Source organism: Melanotaenia boesemani, chromosome 22 (genome assembly GCF_017639745.1).
Source record: "Melanotaenia boesemani isolate fMelBoe1 chromosome 22, fMelBoe1.pri, whole genome shotgun sequence".
In the NCBI taxonomy this organism is placed as follows: Eukaryota; Metazoa; Chordata; class Actinopteri; order Atheriniformes; family Melanotaeniidae; genus Melanotaenia; species Melanotaenia boesemani.
The window spans coordinates 20,228,061-20,251,188 of NC_055703.1; the positions used below are offsets into that span (position 1 = coordinate 20,228,061).

Sequence of the window (23,128 nt, forward strand, 5' to 3'; positions counted from 1 at the left end):
TTGCACGATAAAATCAGACAGGAGCTGTGCAGGAGACAGGAAAGACAAATCCCCTTTCCTCTGATGGAAAGTGAGCAGTTACCAGTGTGTGAAAAAGTAAGGAAAACATTAAAACAGCTTTCATGAAGATTTAAAAAAAAAAAATACAGCAGAGGAAAAACGCAAATAATAGCACAACAAACAGCATTTATTTATTTCAGAAAATTTAATACTGTGATCACTGCAAATGTCTTTTATACTTTTACACTTTACAAAGACAATGGATCTGGGACGTAAACAGTATTTTCAATCCTGTAAAACTTGTGGTCCATTAAAAAGTGTGTGCTTTATCTCCAGCGGGAGCCGATGGGCTTACTGTTGAGTCAATAGGAGCAAACAGAACGGATCAGGATGCGGGCTGCGTCTCTGAGCTTTGTAGAACCTCCCTCCCCTGCTGCAATCACTGACCTCGCAAGCCGTGCCTGACAAGCATCCCTATGACACTAACATCCAGTCTGCTCTTTTCTGGTCAGCGATACTCAAGGAAACATTCAGTTCATATTAACATTTTGTAAAGCCAATGCAGTCCAGCACCTTCCTCTATTTGACAGGAGCTGCACTGGTGGGGAAACTATGGTGGAACACCAAGACAGGATTAAACAGGAATGGATCAAGTCATCCTCCTTATATCCAAAACCTGCAAACGCAGTCTGTATTAAACATTGTGCAAAGGATCTCAATAATAAGATATTACAAAGTGAAACTTTTAAACATCTTAACATTCATATTTCCAATATCCTTCTGTTAACCAACTGAGGAGAAAAAAAATCAGCAAGCTATAAAATAAAGCAACATTTACAACAACAAAAAAACTGGCTTATGTGTTTATGACTTGAAGACAACTGTCAACTTTATGATGCACATTTTAACATCTGCACTGCACATTTTTGCCATAATTCATTTGAAATACAAAAACCAGAGCACTCTTTCCATGTACAACTAAATACATAACATTGCCTTCAGTTAGTGAACTGTACAATTTAAGCAACAATGTTAATATAGACTGAAAACCAGTGTTACTGGCAAACAAGTTACAGTCAAATCCTTATGGTTTGGGAAAAATTATGTCTAAATGAATCACTTTTTTAAAAATAAAATTTCAGGATTTTACTTAACTGGTTGAGTACTTGACTGATTTTCACAAGTGGCCAGATTGTGAAACTATTAAAACCCAAATAATCTGTTGTTAACTGTCTACTGGTGCAAAAGATTCTTAAAACAGAACCAATACACTCACTAAGAGTCCACTTATGTCTCTACAAAGCTGCAGAGCTGAATGAATACGCCAGCTATAACAAACATCACATTTCTTTAGGCTTGTTTTCACTTTACATTCACTTTCCTTGGTGCTGATCTGTGCTGCAGATGCATAAACTTAAGATTTAAATGTAAGAATTTAAAAACCGGGGACAGAGAATGATGGTAAACACCCCTGTTGTGATGCAAAAGCCATAATGGACTAGCTAAAAGTAACCTAAATAAACCTCAACACTGAATGAGAGAAAAACTGTCACTCTAATATACATACATGCTATTAATGCAAAGGCACAACTATCCATACAACTCACACACTTTCCTCCCCGTCTCGTGTTGCTGGCGTTCAGTTTTTACATGCATCTCATGTGTTGCAGCGATTTCCCTGCACAAAATGTTATGAGGCTCAGAAAACTGAGTATGAACTTGATTAAAAGTGCGTCAGATGAGTGTGTATGACTGCAGGTGTGTTGATCTTTCAGGATGAAGATGAAGAGCCTTTCCCTTTTTATCTATTCTCCAGGTGCTATTTCAAAGGCACGTCCCTACTCTGCCTGGGAGTGAATGACCAAAGAAGTGACTGTAGGCACGGCTGGATAGACTGATGTACATTCACACAATGACGACATGCACACTGCCACTGGTGCAGCACCTACTGCAGATTACTCTTATCAGCTTTCTTTTTAATACAACATATGCTGTTCTTCCTGACTTCCTGAAGATATCTCCTACCCAGCTAAAACCGAACCTGAGGAAAACTGTAGATGTTATGAAAGACAACATCCACACAAAAACTGCTCCTTTTACTAAGAAAAAAATATATATATATCAATGCTTGATTGTCTCTAAAAGCTGGCTTCTGATCTTATTCCTGTTCTCTACGTTTGGGTGGCCTCCCGGTTTGATGTAAGACTGCTAAAGAGGCATTGGGAAAAAATACAGAATGGCAGGCAGCACATTTACAAATCATGACATTTTCACTGGTTACCACTAGAGGGCACTGTAAGCAACACGACAGCAGGCTCTGGCACCACAAAATACAACAAAATACAGAATAAAAAGCATATAGTCAGGTTTTAGATAGAATTGAGAAAGAGAGCCATTTAAATAATATAGCTAGTGACCGTTTCTCTTGAGGAACTAAACACTGATGTCCGTTGTACTGTACGAATAGAACAACTCATTTATTAGAATTATAATACAAGGAAATAAATTAACCTCGGGGGGTGGGGGGACTCCAATGTTTCCCTCTCAGAACTGTCTCTGTAATTTATTATTAGCTGGCCTTCTGTATTCCAGGCAGTAGGATGATGAGCAGATTCCTCACTTTCCTTTATTTTTCTGAGCACGATGTTCAAAGGAAAAGGATAAAGGCTCATGTGCAGCAGATTGGTGTTCTTGTAAGTGTACCTTCCAAATGACATTTTCTCCTTTTTTCTTTTTTTTTTTGGAGGGAAAGACAGGAGTCCTGACTTCTTCCTATTGCTTTTACAACACATAAAACTAGGATGGACCAAAGCACTCTGGATTAGTCTTGTTTTATGGCACTACTTGCCGATGGCTTTTAAATAAACTCCTCATTCAGGTGTTGTCTTCAGCCTTGTCCTGTACATACAGAGCGGTTGTTGTAATCCAGATCTGAGCGACACGGAGGAGAGGAACTGTACAAGCATGTTTACCTCCTGAGCAGCTGCACATCGACCCTTCTTTATGTCTGAGGCTGGCTGTCCAGCAATTTCAGCTTTTGAGGAGACAAAACACAGGCACTAAAATTGTCTATTCCACTTACATGCAAAGGAAACAGAAACCTCTTTTGTGTCCTCTGATGTTGTGGCTTTGGATTTAGTGTGTGTGTTTATGTTCCAGGAAATTCTGGAAGGCTCAACTAGCAGATTTGTTGCGTAGCTGTCAGACTTTATGTGGCATTTCAGATTCGTCTTCTTTTAAGTCACCTGGATGTCGGTGCATCCACGTGCTGAGGTGGCTTTGATTTGGCACAAAAGACTTTTGTCCCCTTTCAGAGCAGCTGGACATCATTTAAAAAAAAAAATAGAAAGGGTAAAAAAAAAAGAAAAAAATCAAAATGCAAAAGGCCAACTGTCGCCCTGAAAAGTAAAGCACTTTCACTGAGCAGAAGTGGCAGGAAAGAAAGGGCTGACTCTTTATTGTGAACCCTGGAATATGAGTAAGGGCTAAAGTCAACTTCTTTAGGAAAAAGAATGAGGGCAAAATTTTCCTCTTGGTGGCAATTTTGCAAAAAAAAAAAAAAAAAAACGTTGATTAAAATGATCATCTAGTTGTGTAAAAAGTCTTATGATTTAATGCCTGAGACAAATCTCAACCTCAGAAAAAGAGTCTGCAGAGTCGGACACAGTTTATCTACTCACGTTTGAGGCTAATGGAAGGTGGCTAACTGAATCCAACACTAAGTCTCATCTTGATCCCATCTGCCTCTTGACGCAGACTGTGTGTGCTGCTGAACTGCTTGGGTGTTTGTGGGAGCTGAAATTAGCAGGTGAGAGTCAGTTCATGTCGATGGTGTTGAAGACCCACTCAGTGAACTTCTTCAGCTTGGCAGCAGAGGTCTGGGACTCTTCCTGCAGTCTCTGGTTGTCCTCCCAGAGCCTCTTGATCTGAGCCTGAAGACGCAATTTTTCTTCTCGTTCCTGTGGGAAAAACAAAAAGGGGGTCAGATAATCAGTTTTCAGCTGTTCTGAATTGAGTGTGCTACGGATTGTCAAGTAAAATAAGTTTGTGCACAAATTGAGGTGCTTTTAGATTTTAGAGATTTCTAATAAATTACCCACAAAATATCTGTATCTTTTAGTCTATAACAAGTCAATCATGAGTCAAGGGTTCACTTTAAGGAGGTGCAGGACATGGTCGGGGAATATTTTGTTATCTACACTGACCTTAATAGCTTTAAAGACAGATTTTAAAATCTGCACAAGGCACAAGAAAAGTAAATCCTGAATTGTGGGCAAAAGAATAAATATATTTGGGTTAATACATCCGGAATTAAGACTGAAATCATGTGAATTAGCAGACCCTAACGGCTGCCAACATGAGAGCAGCTTAAGAAGGTGGAAGTGACAGTTTTCCTGATTTACTTTCATTAAAAAAGATACAGCAGACAAGTTAGCACTGTCCAGCATATCACAGAGAAGTAGAAGGTTTTAGTAACTGCATAAGACATGGGTCATACCAAATTACTGGAGGTAAGAACTTTTCAATGCCAAAGGTCAAACTAATTAGAAACTCAACAAAGTCAGCAACTATCAGCTCAAAGCAACTCAAAACTTCAGAAGGAACAGAGGACGAGAGCAGCAGGGGTCCTATTAGCTGCGGCAGCACACAACGAGGTGACAGATCTGCTGTACGTGATCACCACACCAGATGAGTTCAGCATACCAAAATGTCCCAATGCAGATTTAAACGTGTAAATATATAATCCGAACTAAAATCATTAATAAAAAGGAAACAGAAAAACGTTGCATTTATGCAGACCAAACAGATCATGTCTGGATTTTGTCTGAGATCAATAACGAGATCAAGTTCTAGCTTCAACTAAATATTTTAAACTCTGAAATGGCTCATAAGGCCTCCCACCCAACAATCCTACACCCTTCTTTGGTTATATTACTGTATATGCCATGCTGAATTTTATTATCATGTCTGATTCCTCAGAGCTTCTGATTCCGACGGCCTGTGTAAGGTAAGCAGAGAGGAGCCACTGCCATCACATACTTTTCACGGCATGCAGTGTGTTGTTTTAGCTGTTGTGCTTTTATAAAAGTTTCAATGCAGAATGTTGCAGACCCACTAATGAAGGCACTGTTGCCGGCCATTCTTTAACTAAACTGCCCTACAGTGGACCACGTTATATTGTATGGGGACCAAGGAAACTGAACTAAACAGTCTTTTTTTGAAAGTATACAGGTTTACCATTTTAGGTTTGGTTTTCTGAGTTTGATGCCATTCCCGAAAAGGATGCAGGCATCTTACCTGAGACTGGGAGACTGATGCCTGGATAGATATGTCAGAGTCAGGGCGGGAATCAGGAATGGAACAAAAAAAAAAAAAAAAAAAAATTACTGTAGGTTGATTTTTCTTAATCTTGAAATGATATTTGACTCGCCCATGATGTTCTTCACTATACTGGACACGATTTCAACCAAACACACAACAAGGTGTACAGCTGTGGATCAGAACCAATGAGAGGTGAAGATCCACCCTTTCTCTTCCTTTAATTGGTTTTTAAACACTATTTTTCTTCCCTGAGCTCAGGTAAAGAGTGAATGAACACAGAAGATGCAGACAAACACTTGGGGAGATAAAAGTTCTACACTGGACCTGCAAAATGTTAGCCACACCAGTGTGACTTAGAAAAACAACTAACTATATTCAGATTCTGGAGCCCTGCTTAACAAATCCTTTGGGCTATGAAATTAAATAAAAATTTAAACATGTTATAAATCAACGATGACGACGAATTTATTTCGTTGACAAACCTTTTTTTCATGACGATAACGAGAGCGACGAGCTAAAAATGGCTCTCTGATGACAAAAACATGACAAGAAGTTTGTGAAATTTCGTTGACGAGACGAAAATGTTCAAGGGCTGATTGTCCGACATAAAAAATGCACGACATTTCTGCCTATTATGAGCGCGATCAGTCAGCAATGCTGCTTCACCTTGGCCACACCCACCACCAGAAGCGCAGCACACACACAGACAAGCAGTTCATTCATTCATAGATTAATCATTGCGGCAGTGTCGACGAAGGGGTTTGGTGGAAGAGATGAAATGATATATGGGCATATTTTAACTATAATCACCATAATTTCACTGGCAGACCAGGTCAAGTTGAGCATGTGTTCCTCATCCATTGCTCATATTTTGGGCATGTGTATGTTCAGAAAATTCTCAGAAATAAAGCCACAGTTACCAAAGTAAGGATGTTGTCGCTCTTTGCTTTCTTGGAGTAACTGATTCCACAGTTGCATAACTCTAAGTAGATCAGAAAGTATTTGCTGTTGGCTGGGAAACCTCCTAAGTCTAAAACCATTCCTTCTAATTTTGTAATTATTGATGAAAATAACCAAACAACAAGCTCACAATGTGTTGCTATATTGTTGAACTTATAGATATTTGCTTGTGTGACATTGTTGTTTGATGAAGTAGGGCATCAAGTCATGAAAAAAGTTGAAATATAGAAATGAAAGGTTTCTGCCCAACAGCAGTTAAGTACAGCACGGCAGCATTGCATCCCTGTTGATGGGAAAGTCCAGACTAAAATACTCATGTTTATGTGTAGAAACCACCGTAACTTTATTATCCCATTCAAATATAAGGCTTTGTTTAAAACCTGAGGGGTTTCTGGAAAATGTATTATTTCCATTAAAACCTTATATTTTACACCTTCTAAAGAAACTACAAGCATGACAGAAACACTATGGGAGGTTAAAGTTTCAACTGTTAAGCTGTTAATGAGATTTTTTTTTTTATTTCTAGCACTGCAGAAACTTCTTGTAGAAGCTCTGTGAATGTAGTGAACCCCAAACATTAAAAAAAAGTATCAGTGAAACTTTTTTGAGCCCTTTAGAGTTTATTTAAGAGCAAACTACTAAAGCTGTTCGAGTGAAATAATTTTCGTAAAACAATTTTTTTCTTTTTCAATGACTTTAAGACAACAGCTGGAGGGACTGCAGTGAAATCTGAGTCAGCAGCAGAGTGTAACCAACGCAGTGGCTGCAGTGTGTAAATGCTGAGGGGATATTCATATTAAAAAGCAAATATTTACACACACAAATGCTTCCTGTTTAATGATATGCAGATTAACAAAAGCCTTTATTTTTCATGCCTTCCAGCAACTCACACAGAAAATAATCCTTCAGCTCAGCATGGAGCAGGTTTACATGAAAGAAAAGTTCTAACAGCTGGACCAACGTGAATACATTTGAGAGTCTGTCTCACCTTCTTCAGATCCTCCTGGAGCATCTTCACCATGGCCTCTAGTTTAGTCACCTTCCTCTCCAACCCAATGTGACCCTCACTGTGAGATAAAATACATATCCTGTGAGGAAGCTTTGTTAAGAAGTAGGATGAGTTATTATATTTTATAATTTCACACGATGAGCTCATAATTTGTCAAGTAAATGAAGTGGTTTACATTGGAGATTTTTCAGACTTCAATATTGTGAGGGCAAATGGCAGAATAAAGCATTACCTGGATGAGGGCCGTGATAACGGAGCTGGTTGCAGCTCTATGTGGGGCTGCTGAGGACTGGAGGCCCCGCTGCTTCGGTGGTTTGCATCCCCAAACACATAACTTCTTTGGACTGGGAGGAAACATATGTACAAAGATGAAATGCATTATATACAGATTCTTGTGCAGTTGTTTGCTTTTAAAAGTAGAATGATTTTTTTTTTCTTTACTGTAGTGTGTGTTTCTCTCATTCTCAAAGGTATTGGCCACATCCACCAGGTGTGTCCAGTCTAGAGGGCTGTCCCTATTTGATGATGGGAGGGGCATCAGCTCCTGAGGAAGAGGCCCGCGATGACGTTCCACCAAATCCACCAATGACGTGTCCGATGCAGAAAGGTCACCTGTTCATTTAAATTGCAGAAAGCACCACATGTAGAAAATGAAATCACTCACATCTATGACCACCATGCATTTATCCAGAGGGGGCAGCAGATACACATCTGGAATTAAATCTACCACATGATCCCTCAGCTTGTTTTAGTAATTTCTTTGAACTTAGCTTGAATGTGTTCAACTTTTTGTCCTGCATTGTTTTACAACATACATGGATAAATTGAAAACTATGGTAACTGAAGGTAATGTTTTAAAGCAGCACCAAGTATACAGCTGTACAGTTTTACAGTAAAAATAGAGATGTAAAAGGATGCCATGTGAAGTGATTGTAGTTAACTATGCCAAGAAGGATCTTCCCTTCTCCTCTTTCTCACCATGGAGCTTGACTCCCAGCTTATAGGAGGGCCGTCTGAGGGGCACGCCACGGGTGGTGGGGGACCGAGGAAGGGTGGAACAACTAAAAAGAACATCAGAGCCCAGCGCTGGTTCAGTCACTGAGTCGCTCAGGGAAGGAAGGCGCTGGCCGCGATAGATGCTCTCATCGGACAGGGTACGATGGAGAGAGCGGCGGCGGCTGAGAGGCTGGCCCGGAGGTGACTTCTGGCCATGCTGTGTCGAGATGAGGGGTAAACGATGAGGGTGGAGGTTAATTTTTACTTCCCAATAGATAGAAACTGATTTAACAGAAGTATACAGAGAAAAATAATCCATGTTACTGTACAGCCTCGTGTTAAAGGCTGGGCAATTAATTGAAAATTAATCCAAACTGACATTCAGAACCAATAATCGATGTAATCTCTTTAATCTGTAATCTCTTAAATGGATTTAAAAATATTCATTAAATGACCATACTTGGTTAAACTGTGTGTGCTTCCTTTCACATATTATAAAATCAATATCTGCTCTTCTATTATAGAAATATTTGCAACAAAAGCTTTCAGTTAGTTATGAGGACAAAAAATAAAATGGTACTAAAAATAATTGCTAGTTAATTGTAATCAAGGTAACATGTTCAATTAATCGTGATTTTGATTTGTGGTCATATCGCCCAGCTCAGTAACAAGACTCTCTTAAAAACACAAGGAAAAGTACCTTTTCCTTGTGTTTTCGTGGTGGGGGGGGACTGTCAGGAGCAGTGTGCCTCTTCACATCTTCCTCCATAGTTGATTTTGCATGCGACTGGGGTGAGTGCATGTCTCTAAGTGATGGCCTGGCTGCTGGGGTTGGAACCACCTCGCTTCCACTTTCTCCTGGAGATTTCCTAAAAAACAAAGCAAAACAAACAAATAAAAAACAGATTAAGTAAACACAATTGAGTTCAATTTTATTTGTTGCTCATAGAGCCTCGTAATGACCCTTAAAAACAAACCCATGTCATTACTGGGCTACAGAGCTCTATTATTAATTACATTCAGTGACTGCATTATTTTCCTTGCAATACCCTCCTTAGCCACAGGGGGGTAATCAAGTAGTATTCTTTACTGCTGAAAAACACTGATGCCAAAAAAGAGTGGGTGGATAAAATGTGATCGGATGTAAATGTAACAGGATAAAATGCAGTCTCATATGCCAGAGCTGCTATGAGTAAGTGTAAAGTTCATTTTTCTCATCTCTTTATAAATAAAGAAAGGCAGAAAATAAACCCATCAGAGTGCCATCATAAAAGCAACATTGAGCTTTGAAATTGTAGAGAATAAATACCAATTTTATTGTAAATAAACTGCAAATCACTGCACTAGTCATTTCACTCATGTATATAATAATCTATCACTTATTACTTACTTATTACTGTCACTCACATCTTGCACTTAACAACATGTTGAAAATCATTTCATATCTTATTAAGTATACCACTCAGCTCCTGATTTAGTCCATTGTTACATCTCTGCAGGTTTTCTGCAAGGCACTCTTTGCACGTTTCCTAGCATGCTCAGTGAAACCCCCTAAACACAGTCCAGAACATGGTGGCACATCTGGTGTTTGATCAAACAGGAAAGGGCACATGCAGCTTCATTACTCACTGAAATATACTTTCAATGAGTCAACTGCCAAAAGCTGACCAAGTTAAATTTAAGTCACTTCTCTCGGGATCATCATCTGGTACTGCATAATACAAACATTTGAGTTTCTCTGACAGTGGAATGAGCTTCCAAGTGCTAACTGAGCAGGGGCATGCCTTTTTACCTTCAACAATCTGTTTAAGATTCATCTTGCCAGAGCACCTCCTCTCCTAAAGCCTCTAATAACCCAACAAGACTTACTTACTTTAGTCTGTCTTTTAAACCGATAGCACTAATCCTAATGCAAGCATTTCCAACTACACGGAGACTTGAATGTTGTACACTTATCTTGCACACTTATGCTACACTGGATAAAAGCATCTGCTAAACAACCCCCTCCCCACCAACACCTAACTCCTGAATCTTGACTGTTTAATCAAGCTTCAGTTTTGCAAATGCAGCAGACATGGGTTTCAATTGGTTGTAGCTCAGCAACAATGGGAACAAAACACTAGGGTGTAAATACCAGTTTTCACTGGAGATGGGGGGAAAATGAGTACAACTTACATTTTCTGTCAAGAAACACACATCTGAAGAACTTAATGTCTCATATGGAACTAAAAGCAAGAACTTGTCAACAAATGCGACATTCCTGTCCTTTTAAAGATAGAAGGTAAAAAGACCAGTAATTATAGACTTCAGCATGCAGGGGGAAAAGATATGCACTGGCTAAGAAAACCTGTTTAAAACCACTGCTTTTGGTGTATTTCATGTTTTCTACTTTGCTTTCTTTGTGTCCTTACTTGCGTGTGTCTCCAAAGTCAACAGAATTGATGGTGGACCCAGGTTTCCTCCAGCCAATCAAATACTTGGACTGAGCTCCCTGTCGGGGGTAAAAGCTCTTGGGCCCAGGGGACACAGAGGACTGAGAAGAAGGGGAGGTTGCTGAAGAGGATGACTCATCTCTGGGAGAGCTGTGGCCAGAGTGCCTGAAAAGGAGCAAGAGGAGAAAATATTGATGGTAGACAACTAACAGTAATTACATTTTTTTGCTGTATGTTGCATCTGAATTTCTTTATTTTTTTATTTTCTTTTTTGGAGAGAAAAATCTAAAAGTGTAACCATTTAGAATTTAATTCTGGTCTTGACTTGAGCTTTGCTAAAGCTCTACAGTATAAATTCTTTCAAAGAATTTCCAGGAGTTAAGTTAAAGATGGAAAAAATGCATCAAAGTATCACCTGCAGTCAAGCCAGTTTTATCCTGCTTACTCTTACTTCCCTTCACCCACCTTGACAGAATACAAACATAGTTTAAATGCTGGACAGATGAAGCCCAGGTCATGCACTGTAATAGTATCTGGACTGCTGAAATAAACCTTCTTAAACTGGAAAAAAGTGGTCACTGGAGTTCTCCCAGCTCCAGACACCAGCTCTGCGATGAAATGTGGGACATGTGTTCCACATTTCCTGAGGCCTAATGTGGAAAGATAGGGAGGAATTAAAATGACTTTATGCTTGGTTTCCAGAGAATCCTTGCTGAGAGGGAAGCCGTCTGGTGAGTTCTTGGGTAAAGAAATACTGGCATGAGAATGGAAAGTGGAAACCTGCTGCAGACTTCAGATGCACACTGGGATGACAAACTACAAACTGGTTGCGGTCAAGAAGAAAATATTCAAAGATTAATTTAGTTAAAGCTGTAATATGAAACCTTTACTCAACAGAAGTGATTTTAGAGTGTATACTATTGGCTGTGAGGCTGTGGACAATGGTACACTGTTGACATGTTTTACCGTGGTGATAAAAGGAATAGAAAGCATGAAAAGAAAAGAAAAAGCTATAAAGCTAAGCGGACCGTGCAAGTTTATTCCTTTAAAACAAAGCACACGGATTGTGTTTGCCATCTGCTTTAGATGCTGTTACCTTTGCCTCTGATCAGATCATGTGTCTGTCTGGGTAAATGGCTCTAAAATGACTAGTTACAATGGATGTTTTGGGTAAGAACTTTTCTAAACTTACATTTCTAATATATTTGTAGTAATTTGATAATTTAATCACAACTCCTAAGACTTTTCTTGCAGAAGCTCAGGCAATACTACCAGGGTTCCAATAAATTTTCTATTTTAAAACTCAAGATTTATTATTTAAACAAATTAATGCTGTTTATTAGCTAAATTAATCACACTCTGCTGCTCCACAGCATTATTTACCAGCCACGATATAATCAGGAAGACATTACTCTATACCATTTGACTTGGTGACTAGTTTTGAACATAATACATCCAGATGATGGATATCACATGGCAACCAAGCATAAAACTATCACCACTAGTGTTTCATCTCATACTGTGATGTGACTGTTAGCTGCAAAATTTACTTATCACAGAAAACACAGGGTGGATTCAAAACTTGAACATAGTGTCAGGGTCTGAAAAGTGAAGCCAGTATGCAAGTAGCTGCATTTTCTCTAAACAGCATGGGGCAACAAGCTGGTTACAAAGAGAGGACAACAAATAAATATTGTTGGGTGTGTGTATGAGGACTTGCAATAACAATCTCACCACACCTGCAGAAGGCTGTGATTATATGGCTGCAATTTGAGTCTGTTCCAAAAACTGTTCCAAGGGTCGGAGTCAACCACATGATTTCACACATGCAGTGGTTATGTTCTGGTTATTACTGGGAAAGCAGTTCTGAAAGTCCTATCTTTTATTGCCTGGACATCTTTTCAATAAGACTGCCGAAGCAGATTTCATTAAGGACTGTAAAGTATAATTCAGCCAAAGGTTTTGCACAGATACATTCATTTATTTACTAAAAATTTCACATTATTCCCACAGACTGACCTTGAGTGTAATCCAGCATCACTCAGACTGTAGGTACTGCTGTCTCTAACGAGGAGATGAGTTGGCGGGCTTCGACCCATCCCTTCCAGGCTCCTTTCTCCTGGAGGACCAGAAGACTCTGCAGCAGCAGGCGACCTCTCGAGCATCCTCCGCCCTCCCTCGGTTGGACTATGCCACGGAGATGCTGAGCGCTCCCTGCTTTCTCTACTTCCACTGGGAGCCAGTAGCGAGGTGGTGCTGCCATGATGGGAGTGGGGGTGGGCATGATGTGGGGCTCCATAAGAGCTGGTGTCAATGCCACTGTCAGCAGAGGTACCCTGGAGGTAGCCTCCTCCTCCTAAACCATTGGGTTCTGGGTCACCCTGGTCACCGCTGGAACCTCCACCTGCCCCCATCTCATACCATTTGTCGCTGTCACTGTGGCCCCCACTGGAAGCGGTGCTGGATAGAGTGTTACTGCTGGAGTGACCTGAGTAAGGGCCATCAGACTGCCAGGGCAAAGCAAATGAAGAACAAAGTGAACTGACAGTTAAAGGTTTCCATATTAAAGGAACTATTTTACTGACCCCAATAATAAGAATCAACATGTCATATAATCAAATTTACTAACAGGATAAGCTTTAATCCACATGCGAACAGATGTTCTTTAGTCCATAAAACATCAACAGGGCTTACAGAGCATTCAGATGTTACTGTCTGATGCTAGGTGTAAAGTCTGACCTGGCTGCCCTTCTTTGGGGACAGGTGGATGACTTGCTCCTGCCTCTGGATGCGGGGAGCTCCCGAGTAGCCCTGACCAGATTTGGAAACTGGGGCCTCTGCAATAAGATTACACAAATCCGGTGTTGGTGACAAAACACACAAACAGACCCTGTGGCACAAACAGATGAGCGGCCAAGATTTAACGGATGATTTACGTGTATTTTTGCTACTGCAGCAGCAGCGCTTCCAGGAAGCTCACACTGTTTTCATTCCACCCATGCTTCGCCCATGAACAAAAATCCAAAAGCCTTGTTATCAAAGGATATCAAACAAAAATTTGTCCCATGCCAGTTTTGTTGTGCCACATGAGAGAGTGCGAGTCCTGAAGCAAAACTCAGTGTAAATGGGACAATTGTGTAATCGTCTACATGTTATGCAATAAAATGTACATAGCACGCAGTTAATGACCATGAGAGAGCTAGGGGTGGCATCATAACATCTGCTGGGGAGAATCTAAAAGTGTAACTTCTATCTGACTTGGAATACTCATTACTCTGCATAGATGAACTGCTGCCCACGGGGTTCTGTGCTAATTAAAGATGGTTGCGCATGTGTATGCCTGCTTGTATGGGGTTCCTGTGTATACAATATGCTGTGTATCCCATATTTGTTTTCTAACTAAAGAGTTAGAGATTAGCTGTCTGAATATGTACAATCAAATTTAGATGAACAAATAGAAAAGTGTATAAAATTCATGACAAATGGTCATTTTCAGATTGAATTAATTAATTAGTGTCATGGCAAAACCAACATTGCCAAAGTTGAGCTGCAAAGAGCAAGTATGAGCAAAAATGAGTATTCTGTCCTCTGTGTGACTTGTGTTATTTCTGGATAGAGCATGGCCACATCATTATTGCTTAAAACTAAAGTTGATGGGTGAAAATGGGAGGAAGAGGAGAGGACGGAAGTCTAAACCACAGAGACAGCAGAGTGGACGGTGTAAGGCTGGACCTCAGCAGAGCTGGCCCAGCCTGCATTGTTCCACCCTAACCAATAACAACATAAATACTATAAACAACCACAAAATGAAAGACTGAGGTCTGTGACTGTAATTGTGGTAGTCGGGAACAGGTTGAGGACATGGCTGAAACTCAGTTGGTCAAAAATCAATCAAAACAACGTCCTGCGGGGAATCTGAGAGATGTAGAAGGAAAAAAGGCATTGAAAAACCAAGCTAGAATTAAGCACAGCTTATTTTAAAAAATGCCTATAAGAGAACACTCACAATTAAATGAAAGGGGGATGTTGAAAGGAATAAAATGAGTAGGACACAAAATGGAAAATGAGGAACATACTGGAAGGAGGGAAGGAAGCAAGGAAAGGAACACAATGTTGGCCAACTTTGTTGAAAGCAAACACAAACATCTCCTCTTTTTCCTTTATTAAGCCTCATAGAACAGAAAGTGAGTGAGAAAAATCCATTTGCTGTAACTGAGATCACATCTGAACACATCCAATAATTCTCTTTCATTTTGGTCTCATTATGTTCCCACCTTTTAGTTTGTAGAGACATTAAGACCTTCTCTGTGAAAGCAATGTAATTTACAGCTTGCAGAGGAAAAGGAGGTGGAAAAAGAGGAGGGGGTGTTAGAGGCAGAGAGACTGCTGTCAGAGTGGGTATCTCAAAAGCTGCTAAAAGAACGAAAAAAAAGAAACAGTCACTGGCAGATGAGGAGGGACACACAGGCACTATTCACACACTCTTCAAGATACCTGTCACTTCAAAGGATTTAGAGGGAGAGATAAATATGGAAGATTTCTCTCCTGTCCTCTCTCCGTGCTTCGCAACAGTCAACTGCTCCCACAATCTTTGCATATGTTAAAATGCAAATTTGCCAACACGAATAAAAGCAGTCATATCCTATTTCAGCTCGAAAGTTTTGCAATTCCTTGGGTAATTATTTACATATATAATGTTTAAAATAAGTTCACTCAGATTGTAATTAGGTTTATTAAAAGAAAACTTAAATATAGCTTGTTTGTAAGGGTTGCCAGGAGAACCCCATTAATAGAACATGGTAGCACAGCTTAGGTTTGTCAGCTTTGCATATTTAAATCTGAATAAACCACAAGACTTCAGTAACAACGCCCTCATGAGAGATGAGACCATACTACACAGTGACATGTTTGGTCACACCTTACAGCAACTATCAAACACAGTAGAGGTGGAGTGATGATTTGGGCTAGTTTTACAGCCACAGGACCTGGATATCTTGCAGCCATTGTCCTCCTTTGCATACCAAAGTATTTTACAGTGAGGTTCCCAAACTTTTTCTGCAGGGTCCTCTTTTCATTGACAACAATAATGTCAAGCCCCCAACCACCAACTCCTACACACCCCCACCCTCGCTCCTCCACGCACCCACCACCCCTTAGCCCCATCTATCCACCCCATAACCCCTCACTCACAGCCTCCCTCACTTTCACACACATGACATTTAAACCTCCCATCATGCCCTGAGGGAAACAACCACGTTGGACCAGAAGATAGAAAGCCCTAAATCCAGCCCCCACCACACCCCACCCAGATGCAGCAGACTGGGCACTCTCAGCAGCACCCTTATCAGCACAGCCAGCCCAGACCCTGGCCCATGGAGCAACCACCTCCCTCTTAACACCCCCGGTGGCTTTCTTTTTCAAGAGACCATGTATTACTGGAAAGATTACTACCTTTCTCACCAGGCAGTTAATCAGTTATACTGATTATTACAAACATTTCTCAGAAAGATATATTACTGAACATATTATCTATACCTGTTGACCCTCGCTCAGTTCCTCCATCTTCCATTCTTGACCAATTGGGAGTAGACTTCCCACTGGAACTACCCTCTCCGACCACCTCCCGTCTCTCTGTAGACATTGGGGAATGCCGGCTTCCTCCAAACCTAGAGAGTGGGTGCACACACACATAGAGCCTGATATACTAAAATCCTTGATAAAATTGAATGCGCACAAAAACAGATTGCACATGTTTTTTTGGGCGTGACCAACTAAGAATGTTTCCGCAAACAGCAGTATCCAAATGAGGATTTAGTGTGTTATGGTTTCGTCATGGATAGTTCAGAAGCAGAGCAGGATGGTCGCAAACACAAAATGTAACCACAAGAACACGAGTTGAGATTAAAAGGAGGTGACAAGATTATAAGACAAAGTTCCAAAACAAATACTTGTGGGGGCTGGCACTTCTGACCAATATTTAGCAACTGGTACAGCTCTCTTACTGTGAGGAGCAGATGACTGTTAACCAGTTCAATTAGCCAGTTCAATCAGTTTTAAGTTTGTAAATCACATTGTGTGTGCTACGCTGATCCATTTACATCGGCTCCTCCCAATATTTTGTGCTTTCTGGCAGAGATGCCCATATTGCATATTCACCAAGGGCAATGGATTGCACGCATTATTTTTCCTTTTAACAGACGTAACCCTCAGAGCGCCCGGTTAGTAAATTAGTTCCTTAGCTAGACTATTATTTATTATGAACTGGCTCAAATTGATTTGTCTGTAAAGTGCCCTGACATGACATTGCTGTGAAGTGGTGCTACACAAATAAAGCTGAATTAAATCAACTGCAACGTGTTTTTGCGTGTGCTATCAATTTGGCACACATTTTTATACAAGACAATTAAATGTATGCTTTCCCTAATTAAAAATGCAGAGCAAGAGATGACAGAGAGAAAGTGTTTAAGACATGATGCATTTTCCCCACATGCTCCAGTGGAAAAAAGGAAAAAAAAAAAGCTGATTACCTTGCTCCAGAACTAATGATACACATCATTACAACAGTTTAATTAATATACAGTGTCTTAAAAACCTTCAAATATGTCAATTTATTAATTATTACTAGTTGAAGCTAGACATATTTTATGCCCTCTAAAGAGGAAAAATGATGACTATATATTAACTTTTCACTCATTAATGAAATCATGAGTTAAACGAAATGAATTAAGTGCCTCAGGGCATCTTAAAACTTTAGTGATGCTGAGTGAAAATTCATTTGGGTGCTTTTCATAGTACACATAAGACTGTGTCGTCCCCCCTAAGTTTTCCTTACTGCTCAGGCATGGACTTCTGTCTCCAGTGAGCGGAACTTCCAGAAGCATCGCTGGAACAGGACAGGTTGCTGGGAGAGCTGCGGTTGTGCGGGGAGCGGCCTAAAGCCAAGGAGGAGGCCAGACTGTAGCTCTCACTGCCCGGAGACATCCTGATACACAAACACAGACACACAACCATGAAAACAGAGCATGTCTTCACCTGAAAATTAAATTAATGAAATTAAATCAAATAAGCACCATATAAATTTAATGGCCCAAGCTCCCATATTCAGTCGAGATATAAAAATACCAGGAGCAAATATAAGATTCTGGATAAAATCAGCTCTATAAACATTGGCTGTTTATGTGCTTCACATTACTTTTCACACTGTCTTTGTATATTTGTCCTTTCACCAGACAGGTGGTAATAAAATATGCAAACAGTAATGATTTCATATAAGAAACCACTGGAAATGTTTGCAGGAAATGTTTTCCACAGTCTTCCAATAAAGACGTATTTCACTTATATTTAAAAACCAACAGGTTCTAACCTCTTGGATTCCAGAGGTCGGCCATCACTGCTGACGCTTCGTGGAATGGCAGCACCCCTCTCCAGCCTCTCAGCTGACAGGGTCTTTCCCACTGAGCTGCCCAAGCTGATGGCCCGGTTGGGTGTGTGAGGCTGTGGTGAAGCGGTCAGTGATTGCTGAGGACTGCTGGATGTTCGCTGCCATTTGTTGTTGTTGCTGCGGAAGGGAAACTTGTACTCGAAGGAGCCACTATCGCTGCTGCTGCCCTTGTATTCAGACACAGGCACTCGATAGAGCTCTGAGCAGCCCCTGCAAAGAGAGGGGAAACTCATACTCAAGTTCAGGCTTTTATAAAAAAAAAAACATAGGGTTAGGTCCACTTTTAATATACACAATTTCCCTTCCCACCTACCTGCGTGGAGTAGCATCATCATGTGGTGGGATAATAACAACACGAACTGTCACAGAGTTCCGCAAGAGATCAATCATCTGCTCATGGGTCAGAGTTGCTACGGCGACTTTGCAGATTTCCACCAAACGGCTTCCCTGGCGTAGGCCTGCCTGCCAGGCGTAGCCATACGGCTCAACCTAGAAATAACAGCTTCATCAAATGACCTGCTGAACAACATTTAACTAAAGTAAACACTACAGCTTTCTATATATTCCATGTTGGGTTGGATCTATTGCAGTTTTCTAGGATAGGGTAATAATAGGGCTGGGCAATATGAGCCAAAAATGATAACTTCATACAACATAAGGTTGTAAAGTCAAAAATATACCAATGCCTGCACTCAAACTGCACCACTGTTTGCTGAAAATCATGTTGAGCTTCTAGCAAATTTGTATAGAAAACAAATTATCAGAATTAGCTGGCAGAGATGAATGTGCATTCTTCTGTTTTCTGCATTATCAAAATTGACCCAGAAAATTAAAAATCTTTAAAGTGAGGTATTGAGCTGATGTCAAATCTTCAGCTCACCTATCTGTCCTCAAATTATTTAATAATCATAATCAGAGCAATACTCTGCCAAAATCTGCATTCCAATGTGGGCAATAGATGCAATACAGAAAAAGCAGCATTTGTCAGAAAGCCCTTATACAGGAGGACAGGACTTTAGAGTAAAGATGCTAACATTTGCACAGAATAAACAGACTTTGTAAAGCAACATTAGATTATAAACTATCCCATCAACCTTGCTTCACCTTATCATCCATAGACTGCCCAGCCCCCATAAAGTGTTGTTTTTTCTTAATAATGCAGTTTAACTGAAGCACATCGATGTAGGAAAGAAAAATGGCTGTGCATGACAGAATTAACAACCACGCCACGTTATGTTGAAAATACAAGTAATTACACCTCCAGCTGATGACCGCAATCTGTTACATTGTCCTTCAGCAATATAATTAAATCATATCCAGATGCCCTATGGAAGAACATGTCCTACCTCTTTTTACTACACTGTAACAGAACATGTAAGCTGTGTTATATATAGACCAGTACCTCAGCCACGATGCCTTCATAATTCACATGAAAGCCGAGCTGACCCAGGCCGTTCCGACGAAGTGTCATCTCAGATGTCTCCCAACCCTTTGTAAGAAACTAGACATATGGAAGGCAGAGAGAAGCACAAAACACACACAAACTGAATATTAAAAAAAATCAAAGGCAAAAACAACCAAACAGTCAAAGATTCATATTTTTAGACAGAATCAGTTGAAAATAAAAATAGGTACCAGTAAAATGAATTTCTCTCTCTATGTAACTCCAGGAAACTTGTTGACATGTGTGAATATTTTCAGTGAATATGCATGCATGCTTTCTCATGAGGAACAAATTTTTTTTCCAAATGACGTAAGTGATATCCAGGAGACTTCAGAGCATAAAGTATAATAATAAGTAGTGCACCTCTCAATAGAAAACAAATGAAAGCAGAAATGTCTATTGCTCTGACACGAGTCTGAACACAAAGATGCACTGCTGAGGAGAAACTTTCATCCTTTTATAACTCTTTTCATTTGGCCAAGGACAGGGGAGTACTGTAAAGCAGCTATGCTTCATTTTCACAACAGCTGAGGTAGAAAGTTGAAAGGAAGACACTTAAGAAGAAAGAAAAATAGATATATAGACATATTTAACTGCAAAAGAAAACCCATGAGTTGATAGATAATCCGTTAAATCTTGCTCTCATGGCCAGTCAGACTCCATCCATTTCTCTCTACTTAGATGTCTACCTACTGGCTTTAGGGCACTTTTGCATTTTCTCTGTCTCACCATAGTTTTAGCCAAAGCTCCACAAAAATCAAACTTCACAGGGAAGCTTGAATAAATCATGCAGCAGAATGGCACCTGACAGGAATTGTTATTGCACTCTGTTTCTGAATGTGTGCGTGGGAGAGGAAGAGAGCACAAGAAAAAAAGTGATGAACAGCAAACAAGAGGAAAAGGGGCACGAGCAAAGACAGAGAGAAGAGAAGAGAGTGAAAGAGTTTTGTATAATAAATGTATTTTTTTTAAAAACTGGGTGGCCAAGGGCACTTCCTTTCTTATTTCTTCGACACTGAGGTAGTCAAGCTGACCTGATGCATGTAGTGCAACGTGAGATGATCTTTAGAGTGCTGAGCCAAATAATGATCTATCCTTGTTTGTATACAAATGCACAAATTATAGGTACAAATACAGTCCAGGTTAAATATGCCCAAAACAACATGCATGCAGATAGACCTTTATTTTTTTTTAAAAGAAAGAGGATCCTGGGGAAATTAACGCATTCAAAAGCTTGATGATTACATAAGAAGACACCTTTTTTTTCCTGACCAGTTTCCATGGAAACAGCTAAGAACCAACTAGCATCACTTCACTGTATGTGTAGGTGTATGAGCCATTAGGAGACTGTTGTTGTCCAGAGGTGTTTCAGAAACTCCCTCAATAACCTGAAAACTGCGAGGAGACAGCAGGTTGGCATGTAGATGCAAAGATGTTGTTCAATCAGAACAAAAAACAACAATATAGTATGAAAGACTGAGTGGGTCAGGTAAACGATTAATGACAGCCGACGGCATTTTTCATTGATTTGGTTTCTTAGTAGTATTCTATTTTTTACATGAATGAACATTTGTCAGCAAAGAATCAAATTGAGTTTTATCAAATTTTTGATCATAAGCAATGCAGTCCATTGTCTAACAAATAAATCCTCCTATTGACACCCAATCTGCTACCCATAACCAACAGTCTTATAACATATGTAATGTGTTTGTGTGTGTGTCTTCTAACCTCTAGACGTTTGACCACTTCTTTGAAATCCTCTGTATTATTACTGATGCTCCTCAGAGACAGACTTTCTCCCCTCTCATAGAAAATCTTTAAAGACGCAGGACTGCTGAGTGTCCAGCCGATCACATCCTTTGTGGCACAGTTGAACACCACAGCCTTGGCCTCCTGGTCCAGCAGGATGAGAAAGTCATTAGAAATGGCCAGGAGAGCCTCAAGTTCCCCTCCGTTCCCATGATCCTCAGCATGAACTGGCCAGGTCACCGCTCCAAGACTGCGCAGCTCTGCTCCTCCATATGGCCGACTCTTCTCCTTCTTTTTATGAGCCAGTGAAATGAAGGGGAACTTTCCAGAGGGGTCAATCGACGTGCTGGTGGTGTGGCGCTCAGCCAGGTCACGCAGGTACTCCTGGCGTGTTCTGGTGGCCATGGCCCGAAACTTGTGTGATTTGTGGGCGGCATTTTCTGCATTGATGACTTTGGCCAGCAGGAAGTCCCGAAACACAGATGACTTGGGGAAGGTCACACCCTCTGGGATCGGAGGGCCGAATGAGGGCACATCTTTGGAACGGGTCACTGACACACTACAAGGGGGAGACCAGAGAGGAAAAATAAATGAGGAAAACAGACAAGCACACAGTGAAAAGCTAAGAAATCAGTTGTTTTTTTTTTTTAAATTATACCTCAGGACCTTACAATAATATTTAGATAGTTCTAGTTTCAATCTCTTTGTGCTTATGAAAAAATTATTTTTGGTTTCCTACATTAAATCAGTCATTTGCTGCCATTTTTATTTCACAGTTTTATGTCTGAAGGCAAACATCCCTGAATATCTATAAAAGCACTGTGTATTTGCTGGCTTTTTTCTCCTCTTTTTTATTGAGTCCCTGGAACCGCCATCTGTGGCCGTTTGCCCTTTCTGGTATGTCAGGAACTTAGCCGAACAGCCGTGGAGAGCGATGGAGAGAGAGAAAAAGAAGATGAGGGGAGACTACTGCTCCGAACCTTCTGCTGAAAGTCCCTTAAAGCCAAGACTGAGAGTAAAAAGGAAATGCTTTTAAGAAAAGAGACTGTGTGGGAGAATGAGGAGGAATAACTGCTTACAGAGTACGAAAACGAAAAGCAAGACAAAAATGCTTCCAAAAAGCATCAGTCTTTGATGCAAATCGGGTAAACTAATATGTCGAAAGAGCTTTGTTTGTACATGGGTCACCTGTCCTAGTCTCATCCTCATCTCAACTGAATGAATTTAATCACAGATCCACTCACTGTTGACAGCTGCCAAGTAACAAAAGTAGCACAGGAAGTCTGAGCCCTCGTCCCACATGCCACCCTGCTGAGAGGTATCCGCACAAATGTTGGCACAAAGATTAATTGCACCGTCTAATAAGCAATATTTATGTCACCCACATATTTCTAAACATACCTGAGACACCCTGTCCTCCTCATTGGAGACGTGGGGTGTTCAATTACACTGGCTGTCAAATTGCTGATACCCCATTTCCCACCTATCTTTGTTTGTGACAGACTGAGGGAAAAGAGGATTTTTTTCCTAATGGAAATTACCCTGGAGAATACACACAGCATTTAATGAATGAATGATAGAAGCAGTTTAGAAGTGTTAGTATTTGGAAATGTATGCAATTCCCTCGTGGTTTATGTGCTGAACTCTAGACAGAAACAGGAAGTGTGCAGTGAATGTGTGTGAAGGGAGTGGGGCATGAAGACATGTTAACATGTGATCCTTGAATGTGTCAGTTTTCATGCAGCTGTTTAGATATTTTCTAAATGACTAATGAC

The 23,128-nt window shown here is 40.4% G+C and overlaps 1 protein-coding gene across 7 annotated transcripts in view; it reads right to left on the reverse strand.

Annotated features, from left to right (window-relative positions):
* Positions 1–138: 138 nt before the first annotated feature.
* sipa1l1 (signal-induced proliferation-associated 1 like 1) overlaps positions 139–23,128 on the reverse strand; it is an 85,446-nt gene continuing 62,456 nt past the window's right edge. For all 7 annotated transcript variants that reach the window (XM_041975330.1, XM_041975324.1, XM_041975325.1 and 4 more), the window contains 15 exons: positions 21,333–21,912; positions 19,563–19,661; positions 18,474–18,649; positions 18,083–18,370; positions 17,552–17,701; positions 16,255–16,385; positions 13,459–13,556; positions 12,739–13,226; positions 10,699–10,884; positions 8,988–9,156; positions 8,270–8,504; positions 7,733–7,903; positions 7,524–7,635; positions 7,271–7,349; positions 139–3,959 (listed from right to left, as the gene is read on the reverse strand). In XM_041975330.1, coding sequence (XP_041831264.1) covers positions 3,816–3,959; positions 7,271–7,349; positions 7,524–7,635; positions 7,733–7,903; positions 8,270–8,504; positions 8,988–9,156; positions 10,699–10,884; positions 12,739–13,226; positions 13,459–13,556; positions 16,255–16,385; positions 17,552–17,701; positions 18,083–18,370; positions 18,474–18,649; positions 19,563–19,661; positions 21,333–21,912 — 3,106 coding nt within the window. In that variant the 3' untranslated portion in view covers positions 139–3,815. The remainder of the gene's footprint in view (positions 3,960–7,270; positions 7,350–7,523; positions 7,636–7,732; positions 7,904–8,269; positions 8,505–8,987; positions 9,157–10,698; positions 10,885–12,738; positions 13,227–13,458; positions 13,557–16,254; positions 16,386–17,551; positions 17,702–18,082; positions 18,371–18,473; positions 18,650–19,562; positions 19,662–21,332; positions 21,913–23,128) is intronic.